Source organism: Symphalangus syndactylus, chromosome 4, assembly GCF_028878055.3.
Source record: "Symphalangus syndactylus isolate Jambi chromosome 4, NHGRI_mSymSyn1-v2.1_pri, whole genome shotgun sequence".
Lineage (NCBI taxonomy): Eukaryota > Metazoa > Chordata > Mammalia > Primates > Hylobatidae > Symphalangus > Symphalangus syndactylus.
Window position 1 is genome coordinate 157,970,603 of NC_072426.2, and position 22,178 is coordinate 157,992,780.

Here is a 22,178-nt window from a genome sequence, read left to right on the forward strand (position 1 = left end):
ATACATTCTTAAAAAAAACAAAAAACAAAAACCTTTAAGGCATTCCTAGCCACGAAAAGGTCATATTCATTGGATGATTGAAAAAAAAAAAAGATTTGAATGTACAAATCCAAAGTTGGCTTCAGTTTTGTATCTTCACTTGCTTCCAAACGAAGTATCCAAGTCACAGATTCACACCTTCAGAAATCCCAGTGATTTTCAATCTGCCTTGAAAATGCCAATCTGCAATGGACGTGTCTTCTCTCTTCCAGCCAATAAACAACAGAAGTAACCCAGGAGGCACAGAGGATTCCATGATGCCTCAGGACCATCACACACAACACACACATGTTCAACACACACACAGGCTGTTCTTATACTTGTGAAAATGAGGGATCCTGGAAACTATTATTTGTGCAAGAAACTACTATTTGGCTCTGGCAGGACAGAATAAAAATGGGAAATCCTTCCAATCATGTGAGATACCGCTCCTAGCTCCTTCTACAGGGGAGGTGTGAGAAGTTGCTTCCCCTTCTCTTGAGAGACAGATGAACACCTCTCAAGCAAAGCCTTCTGCATCCTGTCGACCCAGAGGACGGACAGGGAGAAATCATGCACTTCAGTCTGAGAAGAACCACAAGCACTACTGCAGGAGTGTGGCTCCGAGGCTGCAGAAAACCATCCCTTCCACAGACGCACCCCAAATACACCAGCTCCTAAACTGCCTTTAGCACAAAACCTAGAAGGAGGAAGTGCATTTGTATTCATGAATCTGCATGATTACCTGCCCCTAGAGCAGGAGAAGGGGAGCCAGGGGTGGGAGCCTTTCCAGGACAGCTGTGTGGAAGCAGCAGGCAGCAGAGCTGGCATGTCTGGAGCACCTGCCTGTCCCGGGGTGCCCTGTGGACTGGGGAAGAGCCGTGGCATCCACATTCATTGTAATCACGATAAAATAAAAATAAACAGCAATGTCTTCCTGCACTGCTACTGGCACTCATGAACCGCTGTTTCAACAGCTGTAGCCATCGATGGGTGGGGACTAGAGACTGACAAGGGTCACCATACTCAGATCCCAGCTTCCTTTGTGCTTATACAGTAACACAAGTGTCTTCCCCGAACATCTGTGTTCTTCCCTAAAGCTGCCTGGGGGTAAGGGTCACACAGGTGGTGAGCTGGCCAAGGACAGCTTTGAGGGTCAGCAGCACGCACTAGGAAAGCCTACACAAGAGGCTGCAGGCCTTGCTTCTGGTCCTGGTTCTACCACTAACCAGCCATGACCTTGGGTGAGTCACCTCTCTTCCTGACACAGGTCCTCCTCATCTGTAAAATGAGGACATGTTTCCACGTTCCGGCTTCTGAGTTTTTCTAGTACCCCTCAAGTGGTGAGGAACAATCCTATCCCGCCAGGGGGACCGGGAGAGTTTCTAGAATTTTATCTTAAAAATTATACTTGACTTCACAATGTATCCACATCAGCTTTGAAATACAATGCTTTGAACCACCTGTTAAATTCCTTAACTTGTTCTCCCCAAACCTTTGTGTCAAGTTTCTCCTTGGACGCCCCATGCTTACGGCAAGGCTCTGAGCTGGTCCAGCACATACACCCTGGAGAAACCTTCCGGCTCCAAGAATTCACATACAGAAGCACCCCTGCTTACAAGTGGAGTCCACAGAGCCTGTCTCATACAAACTCACCTGTTTATATGAAAGCCATTCATAGGGTTGGTCTGGTTTCCGAGAGCCTAAACAAGGGCCATTATCTAAAAAAAGAGAAGAAACAATGGATGGGCTGAAAATACATAAATTTTCCTAGATTTTAATTTGTATCCCAGCCCCACTCTACTAAACATCAGCTAGACTCTACTTTCGTCCTCAGATAAGAGATGGTGGCTTCAGATTGGAAATGTTTTCTCCCTCAGTTTTGGTCTGATTTTTTCTTTGCTTGTTTATTTCTGTTTTGTTTAAGTGGGGCAGGAGAGGGTGACAAAGGGGAGAAAAGGCAAAATCCAACTCTAAGGGCACTTAATTTGTGATTCCTCTTTAACACCCTACCGGTTTAGACCAGGAGTCAGCAGATGAGTGGTAAAGAGAACCTGCTGTAGTGATAAAGAGATACCTTTTCAGAAAAGGTATTCATCAAAACTTTTCAAGAAGTCTAAAGCATTCTAACTCAGAATACGGAAAGGAAAATATAATTCTTCATGTGCACAAACTTTGATGATCAAAGGTATCAAGAATTACCTGGAATCCTGGTTTACATGGGTGAAGTCACGATTGCAGAAAAACAAAAACAAAGAAAAGATGCAAAATGAGGGGACGTGAAGCGGTATCTGTGAAGCAAAAGTTAGGAAATACCGAGATGTTTCCTGATTTCTATTCAGGTTTCAAAGAAGCAAAAGAGGACCACAGTGCATCTGGCTTTAGCATGTTAGGTCTCAGTGTTCGTGAGGAGGCTCTGATTTGATGTGAGGACCTAAAGAAGTAGGACGGAAGGCAGGGCTGGCCCCATAACACGGATCATGCCCCAAACAATGGCAGTGTGCTGCACACGCAGATTCAGGAATCAGCCGTGTGGCTGGGGAGGTTGCAGGCTGGACACACTGACTTCTTTGCCATCCCTAAAAACAGTCCTGATGAAAACAGGAAGAGTTATTCTCGGACCCTCTCCAATTTACAGAGACCATAACAAGCGCCATACAAGATGAGTCCAATCAGATGTTGTTTCCAGATGGGAAAAAAATTGCATTAGTCATATGAAATGATGCAATTTTATTCCTCAAAAACAGAGACGGGCACACTGCAGCCAAGGGCCACATCAGGCCCACTGCCTGTTTTTGTAGACACAGTGATAGCGGCACACAGCCACGCTCATTCATTTTTGTTCTGTGTGAGGCTGCAGTTGAGTAGTTGCAACCAAGACCATATGGCACCAAAGCCAAAAATATTTACTATCAGGCTTTTTACAGAAAACATATGCCAGCTCCAGCTCTAGAACTAGTTGTTAAGCTGCAGGCTCACCAGGGGAACTTAATACTATACCAGGCTCTATTATATCCAGGCTCTAGAATTTTTTATTCAGTTGAATAGGGAGGGGGCCTGGGCCTCAGTATTTTTTAGAAACTCCCCGATAGCACAAAAGTGCAGCTAGAGATGAGAGCCACTGAGAAGCAGGGAGCTCAATCTTTATAAATGGCTTCCTTGGTGCAGTTCTAAAGTACTAGGTTTAAAAACTCTAGGCGGGCTTCTTCTATCACTCAACAAACTTCTGACCCCTTATCCAAGTGCTGGGTCTTGCTCTTTTGTTTAAGTTTAATTCTGTAGTAGCCTAAGAAAATCAAAGCTTAGAATAAAAAGATCCTCTGGGGAAAAAAAAAAAAAAAGGAAGCAAATCGAGACCTGCAAAGCAGCTCCCTTCAATGAGTACAGATCAAGAAGACTAGACTTATTTTCCTTCACCTCTGACACATCCATAAAAGGACTTTCATTTTCCAGCGAGAGCAAGCGACCAAAGAAAAGTTATGTGACTTGTCTTCAGATCAGAGGAGAGTCAAAAGCATAATGTAAGTCACCACGCTCCTCCATGAATGTATATACATGTATACAGCAGGCCCTCAAATAACGGCATTTCGTTTCAAGTTCTCTCCACACCTGTGTGGTTTTTTCTGGGAACTCTGGGTTCCTCCTACATCCCAAAGCTGTGCCTGTGAGGTGAACCGGTGCATCTCTATGGTCCTAGTGAGTGTGGGTGAGCGGAGTGAGTGTGTGTGTGAGTGGGTGTGCGTATGAGTCCCCCTACGATGGGAGGGTGTCCTGGCCAGGGCAGTTCCCACCTGACATCCTGAGCTGCCCAGATGGGCTCCAGCCACCCATGGCCCTGAACTGGAATAAACAGGTAAATATTTATCTTACTTATTTTTATTAATTGTTCCTAAATGTATGTATCGCTCACATTTATTTCATGTTTAATATAAGAAGTGTGGTCTTTATTTAGAAGTTTGGTGATGTTCTTGTGACTAGAAATATGCTGTGGGAATTTAACTCTTGTTCATATCCATTAGCCTATGGGAAAAACTGGTTTCATTATAGTCGTTTTCAAGTTGCAGTTTCTAAGAACCTATCAAAGACATTAACTGAGGACTTACCGTATACATACTCTGTGGTGGTGGTAAAGAACACACACATACACACACACACACACACATTTTCATGTGCCATATGTTAGGCTGATCCACCTGATAGATATTTACTACCACAGACAAACCCTGACCTTGACGCCAACTTTGAAAATGTTCATAAATTAAATAATACACAAGTAAGCTTGCTTTTCCTTTGTAGTGGGGCTTAATGAACCTGCTATGGGAACACTGGGACAAACTCACCAAGCTGAGACATCCAATGTTACCAGGGTCAAGTAAAAAACAATAGACATTTTTTTTTTTTTTGTGAGACAGAGTCTCGCTCTGTTGCCCAGGCTGGAGTGCAATGGTGCAATCTCGGCTCACTGCAACCTCCACCTCCCCGGTTCAAGTGATTCTCCTGCCTCAGCCTCCTGAGTAGCAGGGGTTACAGACACATGCCACCACGCCTGGCTAATTTTTGTATTTTTAGTAGAGACGGAGTTTCACCATATTGGTCAGGCTGGTCTCGAACTCCTGACCTCGTGATCCGCCCGCCTCGGCCTCCCAAAGTGCTGGGATTACAGGTGTGAGCCACCACACCCGGCCAATAGGCACTTCTTGAGTGCATACTACATGCAACATATCATGAGGGATAGAGCCAGCAATACCACATGGTTCCTAACCATAAAGAGATTATAATCTAGCTAGCAGTGGCTCAAATAAAAGCTAAGCATCAGAGGATTTAAAATAACAAAGCACAGATTCCAAGACCATTTTTAGAGAAGTACCTGATATAAGCAAAAATGAAGTGGCTAACATAGAAAGAGGGGTGGAGAAACCAGAGGTACTCCCTCCTTCACTGAGGATGCATTAGTGGGGCGCTCACTGTGTGCCAGGCACTGTCAGTGCTGTGAAGAGATGACTGACAGACACCCTGTTCTCAAGGAGCTCGGGCGAGGGGGGCAGAATGCCAGGTGAACACTTCTGTGCCATCAGGGGTTATGCAGAAGGAATATAACGTGCTGGGAGCGAAAAGGGAAGAAACGCCTCACTTGGGGGTAGGGGATGAAAATGACAGACCAGGAAGGTTTTAGAGAAAAGGTGAAATGCAGTGAGTTTTATCAGATTAAAGAAAACATCAAGCACCCAGGCTGGGGGTAGAAAGAGGCTTTACGATCAAGAAAAAAAGGTGCATGGCCAGGCATGGTGGCTCGCGCCTGTAATCCCAGCACTTTGGGAGGCCGAGGTGGGTGGATCACCTGAGGTTGGGAGTTTGATACCAGCCTGACCATCATGGAGAAACCCCATCTCTACTAAAAAATACAAAATAAGCTGGGCGTGGTGGTGCATGCCTGTAATCCCAGCTACTCTACATCGGTGAGCCAAGATCACGCCATTGCACTCCAGCCTGGGCAACAAGAGCAAAACTCTGTCTCAAAAAACAAAAAAAAGTGCACAAGTCTGGGCATGGTGGCTCACACCTGTAGTCCCAGTGCTTTGGGAGGCTGAGGCAGGAGGATCACTTGAGGCCAGAAGTTTGAGTCCAGCCTAGGCAACATAGCAAGACCCCGTTTCTAAAAAACAAAATAAAACTGCACAAAGGCTCAGGGCTGGGAGAGAGCAGAGGTAGTCGTGGCTCTGCAAGAAGTTCAGTATGACCTGAGGGCCATATACAGGAGGCCTGGGAGGGACAGAGGCTGGAAAGGAGGTATGCTGGATATCACAGGGTTTCTTATGCCACAGTTAATAATTAAGGGTAATTCCATGAGCCAACATTTCCCACGTATCTTTAACAGAACACTGCCATCCCAGGATGTCAGTATTTCTTTCTCAAAATACAGGTCTCACGGTCAAGTAAGCATGAAAAATGCTGGATCAGGCCCAGTTTAACAGACCTCTTTATTGCAGGAAATGTCAGAGCCTACTGTGCACTGGTGTAACATGTGACTCACCATAAAATACAGGATGTGACACTCACATATTTGACCATGGAGCCCCCAGGGCCACAGAGAACATCTAGAGAGTCCAGTGAGTGTTGGGACTGACTCTGGGAAAGTTACAGTGGACACAGAGGGGCCTGAGCGATACTAAGGAGGCGAAAGATAGGAGCAAATGTGCATTTCTGAAAGGCCACTCGTTCTTCATGAAACACGGTGAGTGGGAGCCACACAAATGCAGGAAAACGCTTACTTGACACGTGTATTCCCCTCTGGAAACCTTCGTATAACGTTGTGACATCATCATAGAAATACACCAAGGGCTCGTCGCTGTCAAGCAGTGCGGATCTTCGTGCACCACCACTACCCTATCAAAAAAGAAAGGGGGGCATGTCAGAAGGCGATGCAACATGTATGCGCTGTGGAATGGCTAAATCAAGCTAATTAACATATCCATTCCTTTACATCCTTGTCACTTATTTGTAGTGAGAACACTTAAAATCTATTCTCTTAGTAATTTCAGGTATATGGTACATTGTTATTAACTACAGTCATCAACTAATAGTGAACATAGTCACCATTTTTATTAAAAACAGATGTCCTGAACTCTTTCCTATTATACAGCATAAATACACATAACTTGTATTTGTCCATTAAAAAATAAAATGCTTAAAAATTAAATATAAAGTCTAATATGCCCCTGTGGTATCCGCACCCCTCCAGGTGGCCACCTGCAGAACAGCTGCTCAGTGAGTGTGTGCTGAAAGACTGCAGCGCAAGATGTGCTGATGTAAACCAATCATTCGCCTGGAGGTAAGCACAGACTTCGGGGAACCACGGCTAAGTCAAAAAGATGCCTGAAGAAAGAAAACAGGTTCACAGACCTGTAAGTGCTGGTCCTGCCAGATAAGGCCAAAGAGAGCAAGAGAAGAGCCAGAAACTGCCACCACTACACACATTGACAGTTCTCAAGCCACTGCCATCCAAAGCACAGAGGACTGATCCTGTTCAGCTCTGGGGGAAATGAAACCCCATTCGGTTATAGTTCTAAAATGTTACCTATATTCTTTTTGAGGCTACTTCCACTATTTTATCTCCTCACCAAGCGCAATATAATCTGTCAGAAACTTCACTTTCTTGCATAGCATCTCTAACAGTTAAAATCATCAGCTACAAAACATATGAATGTGCGGAGACGGGTCTTTACTAGTTTTAGGTGTGACATTTCTAGGTGTGCAGCTTTGACGTCGCTGTGCACCTTCCTCTAAGTCGTCTTCATCTGTTGGCTTCCTGAGTACATCTGCTATGTGCAAGAACTCCGACTGATGGCTAAGGCGGCAGGGCCTAGCCTCCCACAGTAGCAGCAGCAGTCTTTAGAGGTAGCAGGTCTCCAGTGTGAGCTGCTGAGTCCTCTGGGGCCAAAGGACACTGTGAGGCATCCAGACATCCACAGAAAGCCAAAAAGCACTCTTTAGAGACTGATAAATAAAAGCTCAGTGACTACGACGTCAGAGCCTACCATTTGTTTTTTTTTTTTAATTTCAGAGAGGGGCCTTCACTTTTACAACAGTCTGGAAACCCTTGGAGAAATTAGACTGTGATATGATAACTTCTGGTACCAACAGCAGAGAACTGTCCAAAAGTGAAGAAATCATTTCTGGCTTAAGGTGTGATGAAAGAAAATAGGAGACACCAAAAAGAAGTGGGGAAAAGCTAGGTCTCAGAGTAGGGTGGCAGCGCTGAGGAGGGCAGCGCTGAGGAGAAAATGGATGGGTGCCAGGGGATGAACTCATGGGGAGACCCTTTAGAAGGTGATGACTGCCTGATCTGTTTCCATGGACTCTTCTATTTTTATTAGGATTATCCACTTCTCTTCCTACAAGCTCTTTTGCTTTTTCTCAAGCCACTGCCATCCACAGCACAGAGGACTGATCCTGTTATAATGTATATACTGTTTAAAAAACATTTAAGTGATACAGAAGTATATCAAGGAAAAATGATTACTATTAGTAGTTTGGTAAATTCTTCCCAGTCTTTTTTCTATGCTTATACATTTATAGACATTCTGTCAATATCTACTGTGTGCTACATATGTGTATTTAACTCTTGATCCAAAACTGCAAATAGTTTTCTGGAGTAAATATGACCCAATCATATCGTTTAATCATCACAATGTCTTCTCTCTCGGCAGAAACTTTCTAATACCTATGGCTGTGATTCCAAACATGCTTACTAACAGCATGCTACTTTATAAAGCAAAAACATTATTCTTTGTGTGCCTAAGAATGGGAGAATATCTTCGTGTTAGTGTCATGCATTATTGTTACTTAATCACTGAGTCTGTTTTCTTTTCTGTAAAATGGAGACATCACGAGTCCACTTCCAGGGTTATTTTTTGTTAAAGAACTTTCCTGTAAAATATGATTGTGTAGAATATTACTTGTGCACCCAATAACATGCTCTAACTACAGTACAAGTCCTCCATCACCTCAATCTTGACTCCAACAAATAGCCTGAAATTCAGAAGCAATTTTGGGGCTTTGTAGTGAATATCAGAAGCCTTTTCAACCCACGAAGCCACCAGAAACACCTAAGGCACCAAGGCTAAGGTAGGAAGAGAAAGGGGAAAAGAACAAAATGATAGAAAACAGGAATAATGAGAGGGTGTGAAAAGAGATAAGTACCAAGTATGATGGTGAAGTGTGGTTGTCTCAGCATGGCCTCGAGATGCAGGCAGCCTGGCCGCCCACAGGGAGGTCCTCACCAAGCTCTGCTTACAAGGTGCTTTCTATACCTCCTGACACAACAGAAGTGCATTCACGGTCTTTTTCAGCGCTCTCTCTTCAAAAGCAACACCACTTTCTGCACTCTGCGGAGGACTTCCCCTAGCTGTGAATGGGCAGACGGGGATAAGGTGAACAAGACACGAGCTTGTTCTGAAGGAGCCCACATCGTGTCTCTAAGTGACCACAGGGACTCCAGGGAGCCCTGGCTGAGCAGAAGAGTGCAGGGAGAGTCAGGATGAACAGACAGAAGCAAGCCTGAAATCTCAGGTGCACAGGCTCATCCTAGAGTCAAGGTTCTCAAAGTGTGGTCTGCAGAACACCTGGCACTGGTTAGGAAAGCAAATCACACCAGACCTGCTGAATCCGTAACTCTGGGGATGCAATCCAGGGGATGCTAAAGTTTGAGAAGCACCTTCCTAGAGACATTAGGTTTCCAGCGGGGAAGTGGAGAGGATGGGCTAATGGGTTAGAAAGAAATCTACAAGAAGTGTAAGCAGTGTGAGGAACAGGAGGGAGGAGAGAGACTGGGGAGAAACCAACTCCTACAGACCTGGATAGGGCAGTGGGAGTTGGGAGCCAGGAAGGACCAAGGCACTGGGCATGCTGCAGCACTCAGAACAGGATTTGACAGGGAATGGGGTGTAGGCAGAAAGAAGGAGGGCTGAGAAGAAAAACTGTTCCCTTTAATCAAATAGAAGACTGGGCACTGGGGGTAGGCTTCAGAAAAGATATAAGTTTAGCTTTGGACATACAGAGACCATATCCCTTCAAGACAGGTCAACCACCTTGGTCAACATCCTAAATTTTATTTTGAGAACCACTGCTCTAGAGGACCATTTTACAACAAACTTTTAGCTAAATAATTTTTTATTTAGGTTTAAGTTTTTGGTGGTGTATAATCTTCTGGAATCCGAGAAACATGAAGGCAAACGAGCTAAATCAAAGTTAAAGAAGTGAATGATATCCCCAATAAAGCAACATCTTGACATGTAACCTGGGGCAAGATATTTATTATTACCCTAATTAGCAATTAGAATAATGAGAAAAGCTTGAAAATGAAGCAGTAAATGAGACATCTGCCAAAAGGAGACACTAATTGAAGGCTCGATGATATGGGATAAAAGGTCACACTGTCACTCAGTTGTCAGACATAACTGTAATTTCAAGAAAGGGGGTTGAATAAGAAGGGGAAGGGCACAAAACATTAGGATCTGTGCTTCAAAATCTGTGGCTCTATGAAAGGACCACACATTCCAATAATGAATCTTTTTTTTTTTTTTTCCAAAACAGGGTCATGCTCTGTTGCCCAGGCTGGAGTTCAGTGGCATCATCAGAGCTCACTGCCGTCTCAACCGTCTGCGCTCATGCAATCCTCCCACTTAGCCTCCCGAGTAGCTGAAACCACAGACACAGGCCACCTCGCTTGGCTAATTCGTTTATTATTTGTAGAGACAAGGTCTCACTATGTTGCCCAGGCTGGTCTCAAACTCCTGGGCTCAAGTGATCCTTCCGCCCAGGCCTCCCAAAGTATTGGGATTACAGGCGTGAGCCACTACGCCTGGCCCAGTGTTGCTATTGTTTGAACAAAAATGCTATATTTAAAATTGGGTGTTAGCAATCTTAGTTATATCTATAAGCAAGGGGTTGCAAGCTGAGTGCTGGGAAGCAAAGCTGTAACAATTGGAGCCTAAAATGCCTGTAGGTTTTACAAGATAGACCCACTTCAAAAGCTGGGCACTTAAATACTGTATTAGGTAAGTCCACGTGGCTATTTCTAGGGATGCCTATTTAAATGAAAAATAGCTTAAATTTGGCCCTTATGGCCTTCTGACATAACCTACTCATCAGCGGGCAGTGTGTGGGGCTCGCTTGGGCTCAAGAAACAGGGCAACCAAAGCAGACAACCCCAGCTGAATGTGTAGGAAATCAGTCATGAGCCAGTGAGTCAGCAGGCATTATGGGTCTTTTATTCCTCCTGCTATAGACCTCTTTAATGTGGTTACATAGTGTTCCCAGTTAAAAAAAAAATATGGTGAGTCAAACCCACTACAGTGAAATGGTGGTCATGCCTATATTCCGCAACATCTCTACAAGCTCAGGTTCCTCCTGAGGTCAGTCTCCCCACAAGGGCTGAATTAGGAAACAAGTCCAAGTTCCCCTTGGGGGCAGGAAGGGCAGGAAAACTGTAAACATCTGCATATCAAAGGTTTCCAAGGCCAGAACTCTCACCAATATTTGACTAACAGGAACACAATGGCCAGTTATTTTGTACCACTCCCCTATTTAAGTGCAAAAGCAAATTATGCCGTTGAGGATTTCTTAGGGGTAGAGAAGCCCAAGCTTTACCACTCATAGGCTCATTCATTTCCATTTCCAAATGGGCATCTACAGGCCATAGCAGTTAAATGCCCCTTGTGTTGCTATTGTTTATGCAAGAGAGGGATAGGGAGGTGGACGCAGGGTGAAAGGGAGAAGGGAGAGTGAGAGAGAGGAGTGAAAGGAGTAGAAGGGGAAGAGGCAGAGCCAAGTAACTTCTAAAGAGACTGCCAAAGACGTGGCTGGGTTCTAATGCGGGATCCATCTCTAGGGTGCAAAGGAGCATGTAGAACCACAGTCCGGGGGTAAAAATGATTCCTTTTTGTTCTTTCTAATACCTAACACGTGGTCTATACAGCTGTTCCCCTTCAGGATACCCAAATCCAGATGCTCAAGTCCCTGATATAAAATGGCACAGTATTTGCATATAACCTATGCACATCTTTCTGTATACTCTAAATGGTCTCTAGATTACTCGCAATACCTAATATGATGTAAATAAGTAGCTGTTATACCGTATTATTGTTCAGGGAATAATGACAAGGAAAAAATGTCTGGCAATGTTCACTACAGACAAAACCATCCATTTATTTTCATGGAATATTTTCAATCCACGGATACAGAGCGCCAACCGTATCCTTCCCAGCATTTACATTTTACACGCATCTTAGCCTGCTCAGAACTCTGTCATGTGCTTCTTTTTGTAAACAGACACAAAACTACTCTTCCATCCAGTGACCTTTCAGAGAGGAACTCTGGCCATCAATTCTCATATCTAGCAGACTACATCTTTGATATACCACACTAGGTCTTTTAAAGGCCAGCCCCTGGGCAACTCCCCCTCCACAGTAATTTCTAAATGACAATGGACAGATATTTTTAAAATTCCCAGATTCCCCCCAGTACAGTGAACTGTAAATGTCACAAGGTAACAATGAGGCCTCACGCTCACTATTCATACTCACTATTGAACTAGCTGACTTCCCAAGATCCTTTCTTCCCAGCTGAGCACAGAAGGGCAGAACTATCCTGACACCGGCGTGCAGGAAAGATGGAAGGTGAGTGAATGTGTACAGAGCCTGCTAAAGGCCAGCCCCTCTCCAGATGAGGAAGCTCAGACGCCGGGGGCCGCTTCCCTTCTCAGTTCCATGTCCACCACGTGGTGGAGCGGAGCTTCGAACCTAGCTCAACGAGACATCCAGATACGTCAAGGTTTGCTTGGCGGTTCACAGGCAGGTCCCAAACATGCCCACACCTCCTTTGTCTGTGTGTGGAGACATTCTTCATCCTTGAGGAGGCGGGGTCCAGGTCACCTGTGCCTGGCTGGGTTTTCTCATTTTTCAACACTTGCTCCTAACCCTCAGAACCTTTTTTCTTTTCATTCCTAGTTCATCTCCAGTTTCCAACTTCCCAGCTCTCCACTATCCCAATCAGAGGATTTGCTGAAGAGGGACGGGGGGTGGGGGTAGGAGGCTGACACGGTACTTCGCAAAACATCTCATCACCAGAAAAAAAATCAGCTGACCACAAGAGGGGAAGTATCACCCTCCCGCCTCCACGAAAGGGAAGAAAATTTGAAGTCACAACGTCCAAATTCCTACAAATACACATTGTTCCAGAAAACAAGACTGCCAGTAGAATTTTTACATGCCAACCATTTGAATATACAAGGCATCTGCTTCACTTCTGCCTAGTTCAAAAGGGAGCCACATTCCTATCTACCACCTTTGGTCGGCTTTTGGACAATGGGTGCTGAACGTGTTTTGTCAAGAAACACAGACTATGCTGGTCATTTTTCATTTGGCACCAGTTGGTTCCATTTGGCTGTTTTTAAACATGAGTAAATATTACAGCACGCATTTCTGTCATTCATGCGTTTCTGTCATTAAACACGTTCTCTGCTAAATGAAGCCTGTGAGAAGCGACATCATTTGTACAAAATCAAATTGTGTTTTCAGACCTGCTTTATCATATTCCCTATGTATCTGTAGGGACCTTTAGCTTTTTCTTTCTGGGTAAAGGGAGCCTGGAAATAGTTTTTTAAATATAACAATCAACCTCTTTCTTTCTTTGAATTCCTAAGACAGGCACTTAATACTCCGGTGGCCTGGTCTTGGCATAAAGATCAGAAACTCTGCCTTCAGTTCTCACCCTGCAGGCCGCCCCACCCAACCACCACTGCTCATTACCAGCTCTAACACTTTTCCCACCTAATTCAGCCACCTAAAAGCATCCCTAAGTCAGCAGACAGGTCTTATGGTCTCTTAGAAAGCAACTCAGTTGTTTCCTGTAATGTGAGATTTGTAAGAAAAAGTAATTTAGCAAGGTTTTTCATAACTTATTAAGAAGCTCATTAAGTTTTAGAAAAGGTGCTGAAGTACCTCAAGGCATGAAAATGCTGATGTTTGCACCCTGCCAGAATAACATTTCTAAACAAAAACACCCCCTCTAAGCATACTCTCTCCATCCCAGCTATGCTGGTTAATACTGAGTGTCAACTTGATTAGACAGAAGGATATGAAGTATTGATCCTGGGTGTGTCTGTGGAGGGTGTTGCCAAAGGAGATTAACATTTGAGTCAGTGGGCTGGCAAAGGCAGACCCACCCTTAATCTGGGTGGGCACCATCTATCAGCTGCCAGCACAGCTAGGATAAAAGCAGGCAGAAAAACATGAAAAGACTAGACTGGGGTTAGCCTCCCAGCCTACATCTTTCTCCCGTGCTGGATGCTTCCTGCCCTCGAACATCAGACTCCAAGTCCTTCAGTGTTGGTACTTGGACTGGCTTTCTTGCTCCTCAGTTTGCAGATGGCCTACTTGGGTCCTTTTGATTGTGTGAGTTAATACTCCTTAATAAATTCCTATATATCCATCCTATTAGCTCTGTCCCTCTAGAGAACCCTGACTAATACACCACCCCACTGCCCCAACTGCCAGGATCGCTTGCTGCAAATGTCCTCAAATGCTGGAATACTTCTCAGTAATTCTCTGAGTACCATGTCAGCAAAGTTGCTGGGGTAGAATTAAAAGGGGAAATCTTTGCTCCCATCTTCATTTGACCATCTGCACAATTATGTTGCTATCAAGACCATGGAATAACAGGCCATGGGGAATAGTGACCCAGAATCTGCAATCACACATGGTAATAAATGGAAGTTAATGCCTAAAAACAGCCCAGATTTCCATAAGGATGAAGGATAGGGATGAAGCCAGAGCATTGGATCAGGAGATTCTTCTGAAGTCTCACACACACTTCTAGTTAAATACACATCGGATAACTGATTTCTGTTCCGAAGCTTCCCAGAGATGAGAATTAGGTTTATATTTACAAATGACTGTAGAAACAGTATTTATTAGGTCATATTTACAAATGACTACAGAAACAACCAGATGCTACTACTGTTCCTAATACTTGTCCCTTCCTCTCAGCATTCACCTGCTACCTCCCACCTGGTTCAAAATCATTCATCTATTGCCCCATCTTGCAACTAACTGTGACACTCATTCTTCAGACCCACCAGGCTGGGGTCAGTGAGGGCAAGTGACACCACCATCCAACTCAACCCCAGCTGCCCTTCCTGGACAGCTCCCTTCCTGCCCACTCCTGGCAGTTTCTACTAAGGCTTGTCTCTAAATGTCTGCCTCACAGACACGTGTAATCCTGCCAAGATCAACAACAGCTCCCGCTCAGAGCGGGCCCCAGCCACTCCAGTCCAGAAGGGTGTCTCGCCACCCTCAGCGTTTCCACTGGCATGACCCCTATAGGCCCACACTTACTTTACCTCCACAAGTCTGGTGTGAGTCTTCATAAAAACTTAAGAATCAATGAGCTGCTCTCTTCTCCTGTAAAAATTACTTCTCCTAGTTTGCAAGTGGGCCTTTACATGCATACACGTGTGAAGTATGGTTATGTGGAAATGAGGGATTCCACCAGCCACATGGGGAAATCCTACTTGGTAATATGCTCCATATACACCCTCTAAACATGGATGAAGGATGCTAGTCCTTGTTGCAGTGTGCATGTGAGCTGGAGGTCTGTGGTTTGTTCATGCAGGCCATGACACTGAGAAGGCCTCTGGTGGAGTGTGACTTTTGAATTGTAAACCATGCTGTTGATTGAGCACGGCTTCCACAGCCTGGATATGCTGCCTTTAGTTTGCTTCTTCCAAATCCTTACCTGAGAATGAAGCCACAGCTGTAGTTCTATGGCATGAAAACAAGTCACTTGCATTGACTGCTCTAGTCTCAAGATGGCTCTCACCCTCTGCCAAGGACAAGGGGTCTGGGCGGTACTTCCTGCTGGCCTGGGGCTCCCCGAGGGCAGCAGCCTTCTCTGCCCTGGTACTGTGCACATCATGCCAGAAAAACTCAAGTCCTTGCTGAATGAATATAGGTCTGCTAACTATTCTCTGTGACTTGTGGAGAATTAAACCCAAAGCGCCACATCCTCTGTGGCAGGCTTTATGAAGCACAGGATTAAAATGCTAAAGCAAGTTGCTAACCATATATATGCTAACATATGGATGTATAAATTTCAATCTCTCATGCAAAAGGGCCACCGGCCAGCATGTGACCTGGAGGTCATGAGATCATTTGGTGTGGAATTTAGTCATCCAACTAGGAAACAAGATCAGTTATACCCAAGGCACTGGTTCTGTGTATTATAAAATATGAACCCATGCTGGAACCAAGGTCTGATAACAATCTACAGTGAATCTGTGATAGACTAACTGGGTTAGTAACCAGAAGTAAACCTTAATCCAGGTTCTGATATTCTTAAAATTAAGTCTTAGGAAAGACTTGAAGGCATAAAAAAGTTTTTACTTGCTAAAATTTATTCCCTTCTCTTGTATCTAAAAACAAACAAATAACACATATCACAGGTTTTTGTTTAAGTACATTATGATCTTGTAGTAGTTGTCAAAAATCTTTCTGAACTAATTTGACAAGTCAGTCATCTCAATGCCCATACCACCTCTCTCATAAGGAGAGAAACTCACATATTCTCTCTGGAGAGTCTCCATCTCACTGGCTTAGAAGGAGCAGGCGAAGGGCAGGTGCCACCTGCATGGGGCTCATCACCAACGGCCCCCTCTGGCAAACAGGGCCACACAGCAGCCATTCCCATTCCCAGGTGACCCTAAGGCCCAGTATCCAAAATTCCAGTGGCTCCCCTCAGTCCAGCAAAACTGCTTCCACAGGAAGCAGCCCTTGAGGATGCCTCCAATCCAGAGCAGGGCCAGACTGGCTGTGCCAGCGTAGCACTGATTGTGATCATCGGAGTTGTAGCTGCAGACGGAGATAAGGTAGCCTCCAGAGCATCTCACACATTCTGAGCTTCTGTGAATGTCACAGGGGTCCGTACTAACTGGGAGCAGCAGGTCTTGCACACAGGACTTGCCTGCACTACTACCTCCTTCAGCAATTATAAAGGTTCTCATCTATATTCATAATGGTTCACAGCCTAAATCTCTCAAACTCTGATAGGTGGACCTGAAACCGCATCGACACCAACTTCTGCTCTGATTCCATCTATGTCTGACCTGGTTCAGGGATAGAGGATGAGGGAAGGGCAGAGCCACTCAGGTTTTCACAGTCCTGTGGCCCTTTCATACCAGTCCTCACCATTACTTGATTCTTTATTTTTTTTTGAGATGGAGTCTCGCTCTGTTGCCCAGGCTGGAGTGCAGTGGCACAATCTCGGCTCACTGCAACCTCTGCCTCCCAGGTTCAAGCAATTCCCATGTCTCAGCCTCCCAAGTAGTTGGGATTACAGGCACATGCCACCACATCTGGCTAATTTTTGTATTTTTAGTAGAGACGGGGTTTCACTATATTGGTCAGGCAGGTCTTGAACTCCTAACCTCAGGTGATCCACCCACCTTGGCCTCCCAAAGTGCTAGGATTACAGGCGTCAGCCACTGTGCCTAGCCCACTACCCGATTCTTGACAATTTCTGATCCTATACCCAACAGAACCTACACTCTGTTTTTATTTTACCTGTCCGTTTTGCTCCTTCCATTTCCATCACTACCTTTAGACTCATTTGCCTGCATATCCATTTTCAAAAGAGCCTGCTCTAGGCCAGGTGCTGTGGCTCATACCTGTAATCCCAGCACTTTGGGAGGCCAAGGTGGGAGGATTGCTTGAGCCCAGGAGTTTGAGACCAGCCTGGGCAACATAGCAAGACCTCATCTCTAAAAAATTTTTTTTTAATTAGCCAGGCATGGTGGTGCATGCCTACAGTCCTAGCTACTCTGGAGTTAGAGGTGAGAGAACAGCTTGAGCCCAGGAGTTTGAGGCTGTAATGAGCTATGACCACACCACTGCACTCCAGCCTGGGCAACAGAGCGAGACCCTATCTCCAAATAAACAAACAAACAAACAAGCCTGCTCCTGGGTTCAGAGGCTCAAGCCACTGACTCTTCATATTGATCTGGACAGATCCAAACTTTCCTTATTATCCTGGTTTACTGCCCCCTTCCCCAAAGCCCTAGTTACAATATACAACTTTCTACTACTATAATGAAGGCAGCATAACAGAGTTCTGGACCTTCTACTAACTGTATGATACAATTTTACCTCTTTGGACTCAGTTTTCTTGTGTATAAAATATGAAGATTAAAAGACAAAGGGAGAAAAACTAACATTTGCTGCATACTTATTGTGGGCCAAGCAGACATTGCATAACTATCCAGTCCTCTTAGCAACACTGAAGGAGGAAAGGTACTGTCACTTCTGTTTTCCATATGAGGAATCTGAAGGTCAGAAAAGCCTGGTGAACCTGCCCAAGGCTGCCTGGTCTAAGTTGGAGTCCAGTCCCACATCTGCCCCATCCCTCTTTTCCCTGGTCCCTTTCCGCTCCAACACGCTCCTGTACTTTGCTTAACTGCAACCACGTGTGTCTGGGCTCCGAACAATCCCAAAAGGTTTCCAGTCACTCCAGTGAGGATCGTTGTCACTAGGGCGCCATGGCGCTTCAATCTCAGAGAACAGGCTAAAACATTTAGCCAGGCTAAACCGGAACACTGGCTAACACCGGAAATCTTGCATTATCTGTGACAGTGATGTGAAAAGAAAGGAAACCCACAAAATCTGCTTCCATCCATTTCTCAAAGTCACAGAGCAGCAGCAGCAAAATCCTTCAGAAGATGGAAGTTCTTCCTTGGCACGCAGGGCATCACAGTTATGACTGTGAGCTGCCACTACAGACACAAGGACGTGGTTCTCCAGACAGGGCCCTGATCAGTCCAGGCTCCAACACTTAGGAAACACTTTTTGGATTCTGTTCCTAACCCAGCTTGTCTGTCCCGTTCTCTAATTTAGGTCTTCATTAGAGGTGACCAGCATGAGTGTTAACCTCCTCTTTACAATCCTGATTTTTATTTTTCTTAGAGACAAGGTCTCGCTCTGTTGCCCAGGCTGGAGTGCAGTGGCACAGTCATAGCTCACTGCAGCGTCCAACTCCTGGGTTCAAATGATTCGTCCACTTCAGTCTCCTGAGTAGCTGGGACTACAGCCATGAGCCACCACACCCAACTAATTAAAATAAAAAAATTTATAGAGATGAAGTCTTGCTATGTTGCCCAGGCTGGTCTCAAACTCCTGGCTTCAAGCAATCCTCTCACCTCGGCCTCCCAAAGTGCTGGGATTACAGTCATGTGCCACTGCACCCAGCCCTACAATCCTGATTTTTAAAAGGAAATTTCAGAAGGTGTAACTTACAAAGAACCTCTGTGCTACTGCCTTAAAAATCAGTAGCTGGGAAACAGCCAGCGTGGGTTGTGATGAGAAGTGGCCAAACCAAAAAGTGCGGATTCTTCTCAGTTTATTATCCGTGTAAACTTTATTGGACGAGGAGGGTGATAAAAACTGTGCATGTGAGATGGGGGTGCAGAGTGAGGGTGGGAACTGGCAAACCCTGCTTACTTGTTTTCAAAGTAGGAACACAGCAACAATATTCCACTCCGGCCACCAGACCCCCGCAGCAGCGCCAGATGCACAGGGTCTTCACCAGTACCTTATGAAGTGAATCAAGTTCCTCTTTCCCTGCCCTAGGTGTCCATAGGATGATGCTAGCTATATCAAAGCATCTGTAATTATTAAGCACCATAATTCCAGAGCTACTTTTAAATTTAAATTTTTAACTTCTTTTTTAAAAAGGCAAAGCAAGCTCAGTATCTATTTCTAAGCCCCACAAATTCTGAAAATCAGAGCTAAATCAATGTCTATGAACAAAGAAAAATCAGGAAACCTCTATACTGGGCAGTAAAATTACAGATTTTCATTTTTTGCTGCATATCTAAAGTTTTCAACTGTTCTAGAGAGAACATACGTAATTATTTTAATAAGGCACAATGCCTTTATACTAAGCTAAAGTCTTAAAACCACATGTAAGTGCCCCCACAATTTCTCATATAATAGGAATTACTCATTTCTTAACAGTTACTGCTAAGTTATACATGTCTTAACACTGCACTTCCCAACAACTCTTCATAGAGATGGCAGCGCTGCCGTGATACATCAGGTGCTCTGCCAGTAGAGAATGAATGCCAGAACCTCACAGGAACCCCTTAGGAAAAGGGAGATTCCACTCATTCCTCAGCCTGTGTGATTAGCTGAGGTGAAATACTAAGGTACCCTGACCTTCTAAATAGAAATCAAGTAGAAAGTTAACTTTTCTCAGCTGTAGTTCAGTCATTCTATATTTATATTTTGGCATGAATTAGACTGAAGAATCTTTTATATATTTTAAGAGTTTCACATTAATGAATCCAAGAACTTGTCTAAAATAAAACAAAGACCTAGAATCCCATAAATAACAAAAATGCTGACTCCAGCCAGGGCTTTATGTGGAAGGGCACACACTCCCTCTGCGGTGGTCAGCCCGGGAGGGTGTGGAAGGCCTTCCATCTCTTAACATCTGGAAGCAGTAAATTGGGGGGATCTTGTGTTTCACAGTGTTCTTCTGCGTATCTGCTGAATGCGGGAAACACTGAAGGATGACTGACTTGGGTAGGGGAAAGCAAGCAACCACAGAGAAAAGCAAAGAACAGGTAAGGAGTGGAAGCACCAGTGAGCATGTGGCCTCTTCATCTTCTCCACACCCCACCTTTCTCACTAGGGAAGGCAGGGAGAACAGGAGCACTAAGAATATTCCTGAAAGGATCCTAAGGTTTCCTTGCGCCATCCCTCCTATTAAGCCCTAATTGTCCGCGTTCCAGTTTCATTTTCCTAACATGAGAGCACAGCCTCTAGTGTGCCCAAGTCACACACAACCACAGCGCTCAGCAACCCAGCCAGACGCGCCTCTTAGGGTTGTTTCTTCATGTCCTGCCCCGAATTCTGCAGCCATGTTCTTCTGTCAAGTTCTTACTCCAGCCCTATTCTATCTGAAATCCCAAAGTCCCTTCCAACAGCCTAGGGATGTGTTCTAAGTGTCAGATGTACCACGAGTGCATTCTTTCGGTAACATTTGTTTGAAAACTCTCATTCCTGCCAGAATCTAACCCCTGTGAGAACAGGGGTTCTGTGCTGTATTTTTCCTTGTGGAATCCTCCAGGCTGACCACAGTGCCTACCACAGGGTAGAAACAACGTCATTTCTAGAATGATCTTCCATGTGACGGGAGGTAGACACCCAACCAACACCCTCTCATCTGTCCCTGTGCCTATATTTTGCCCTGTACCTCTATTTACCACCATCAGTAATTTGGCACATTTCCATTTATAAAGTGCACTTACAAACAAATATTTGATTGTGACTGTGATCTTGATGGATATCACATTCAACAGGGCTTAGCTCACCTGGGGAAATGCGGAGAAAACACACAAGGCAGGCTGGGCCCTCCACTTACCGCCACTTCCACTGACTGCATGGAGAGGTCACATGGTGGCTTCAGGGGTTTGGGTCTCGTGGCGTACCAGAAAGTGGTGAGTGCTGCAAAAGCTCCGAAGCCCATAAGCGTGTTGGTCGGAAGAGTACGCACGTACTGTCGCAAGTCAACCAGCTCTGGCATTCGAAAATACCGGAACAACTCGTGGGCTTGCATTGTCCTGTGTTGATAGTTCTCTAAGCTGAATTCTGTTGGAAGAGAAAAATGTCATGTTCATTCCAGGGAAGCAGGACTCCTCTCCAGAACTCCAAAATTCCCAAAGGCCAGCCATCTAATTGGGTAGCTGCTCGGCCAGTCCAGGCATTAAACCCACAATCTAATGATCCGGGGCTTCTCCTGGCTGTCAAGTGTCATTTTTCTAAAAACACTTTAGGATTTCATTTTCATTCTATTTCTCCATTACCTTGTATTGAAAAAACCCCATTCTCTTCCTTTCATTAACCATATTAAAAAGATTTTACTCAGGAAGAAGTCTTCCCATAAAAACTCAAATAAGTAGATTTAAGTTTCTATTTTCTTCTTTGCTATTATGTCTCTGCTCTCGTCTGTCCACTTAATCAAAAACACTCGACTCTCATTGTCAAGGCTAATGGGAATATGAGTGAAGGGGAAGTACAAGCCCAAACCACCTAAGGGCCATCAGTTTCTATTTCTTCCAACAGATCTCAGAACAAGTTCCCAAACTGGTTAAATACATCAATCTAAATTTCACCTTCCTGTATTCCTCACACCACAATAGTGGCAATATAAATGCTGGGAAACCCACAGTTGGCTATTCTGATAAGATCAGTTTCTTTTACACTCCCCAAGACATTACAGCCAAAAGAAACAAACAGATAAATTGGTGTGCATAAACTTTAAACCAACCACCAGATATCTAAAGAGGGAATACAGCACAGTGTTTGAGGGAAAGTACAGAATAGTATTTGAGATCCTAGATGCAGCCGGGCACGGTAGCTCACGCCTGTAATCCCAGCACTTTGGGAGGCCAAGGCAGGTGGATCACTTGAGGTCAAGAGTTTGAGATCAGCCTGGCCAACATGGTGAAAACTCCATCTCTTCAAAAAATACAAAAATTAGCTGGGTGTGGTGGTGGGCACCTGTAATCCCAGCTACTGAGGAGGCTGAGGCAGGAGAATTGCCTGAAT

At 44.8% G+C, this 22,178-nt stretch overlaps 1 protein-coding gene across 31 annotated transcripts in view; it reads right to left on the minus strand.

Moving 5' to 3' along the window:
- Window positions 1-22,178, minus strand: part of ACSL1 (acyl-CoA synthetase long chain family member 1) — a 72,317-nt gene that overhangs the window by 26,676 nt on the left and 23,463 nt on the right. For all 31 annotated transcript variants that reach the window (XM_063637673.1, XM_063637676.1, XM_063637684.1 and 28 more), the window contains 3 exons: window positions 20,992-21,218; window positions 6,288-6,402; window positions 1,675-1,739 (listed from right to left, as the gene is read on the minus strand). In XM_063637673.1, coding sequence (XP_063493743.1) covers window positions 1,675-1,739; window positions 6,288-6,402; window positions 20,992-21,186 — 375 coding nt within the window. In that variant the 5' untranslated portion in view covers window positions 21,187-21,218. The remainder of the gene's footprint in view (window positions 1-1,674; window positions 1,740-6,287; window positions 6,403-20,991; window positions 21,219-22,178) is intronic.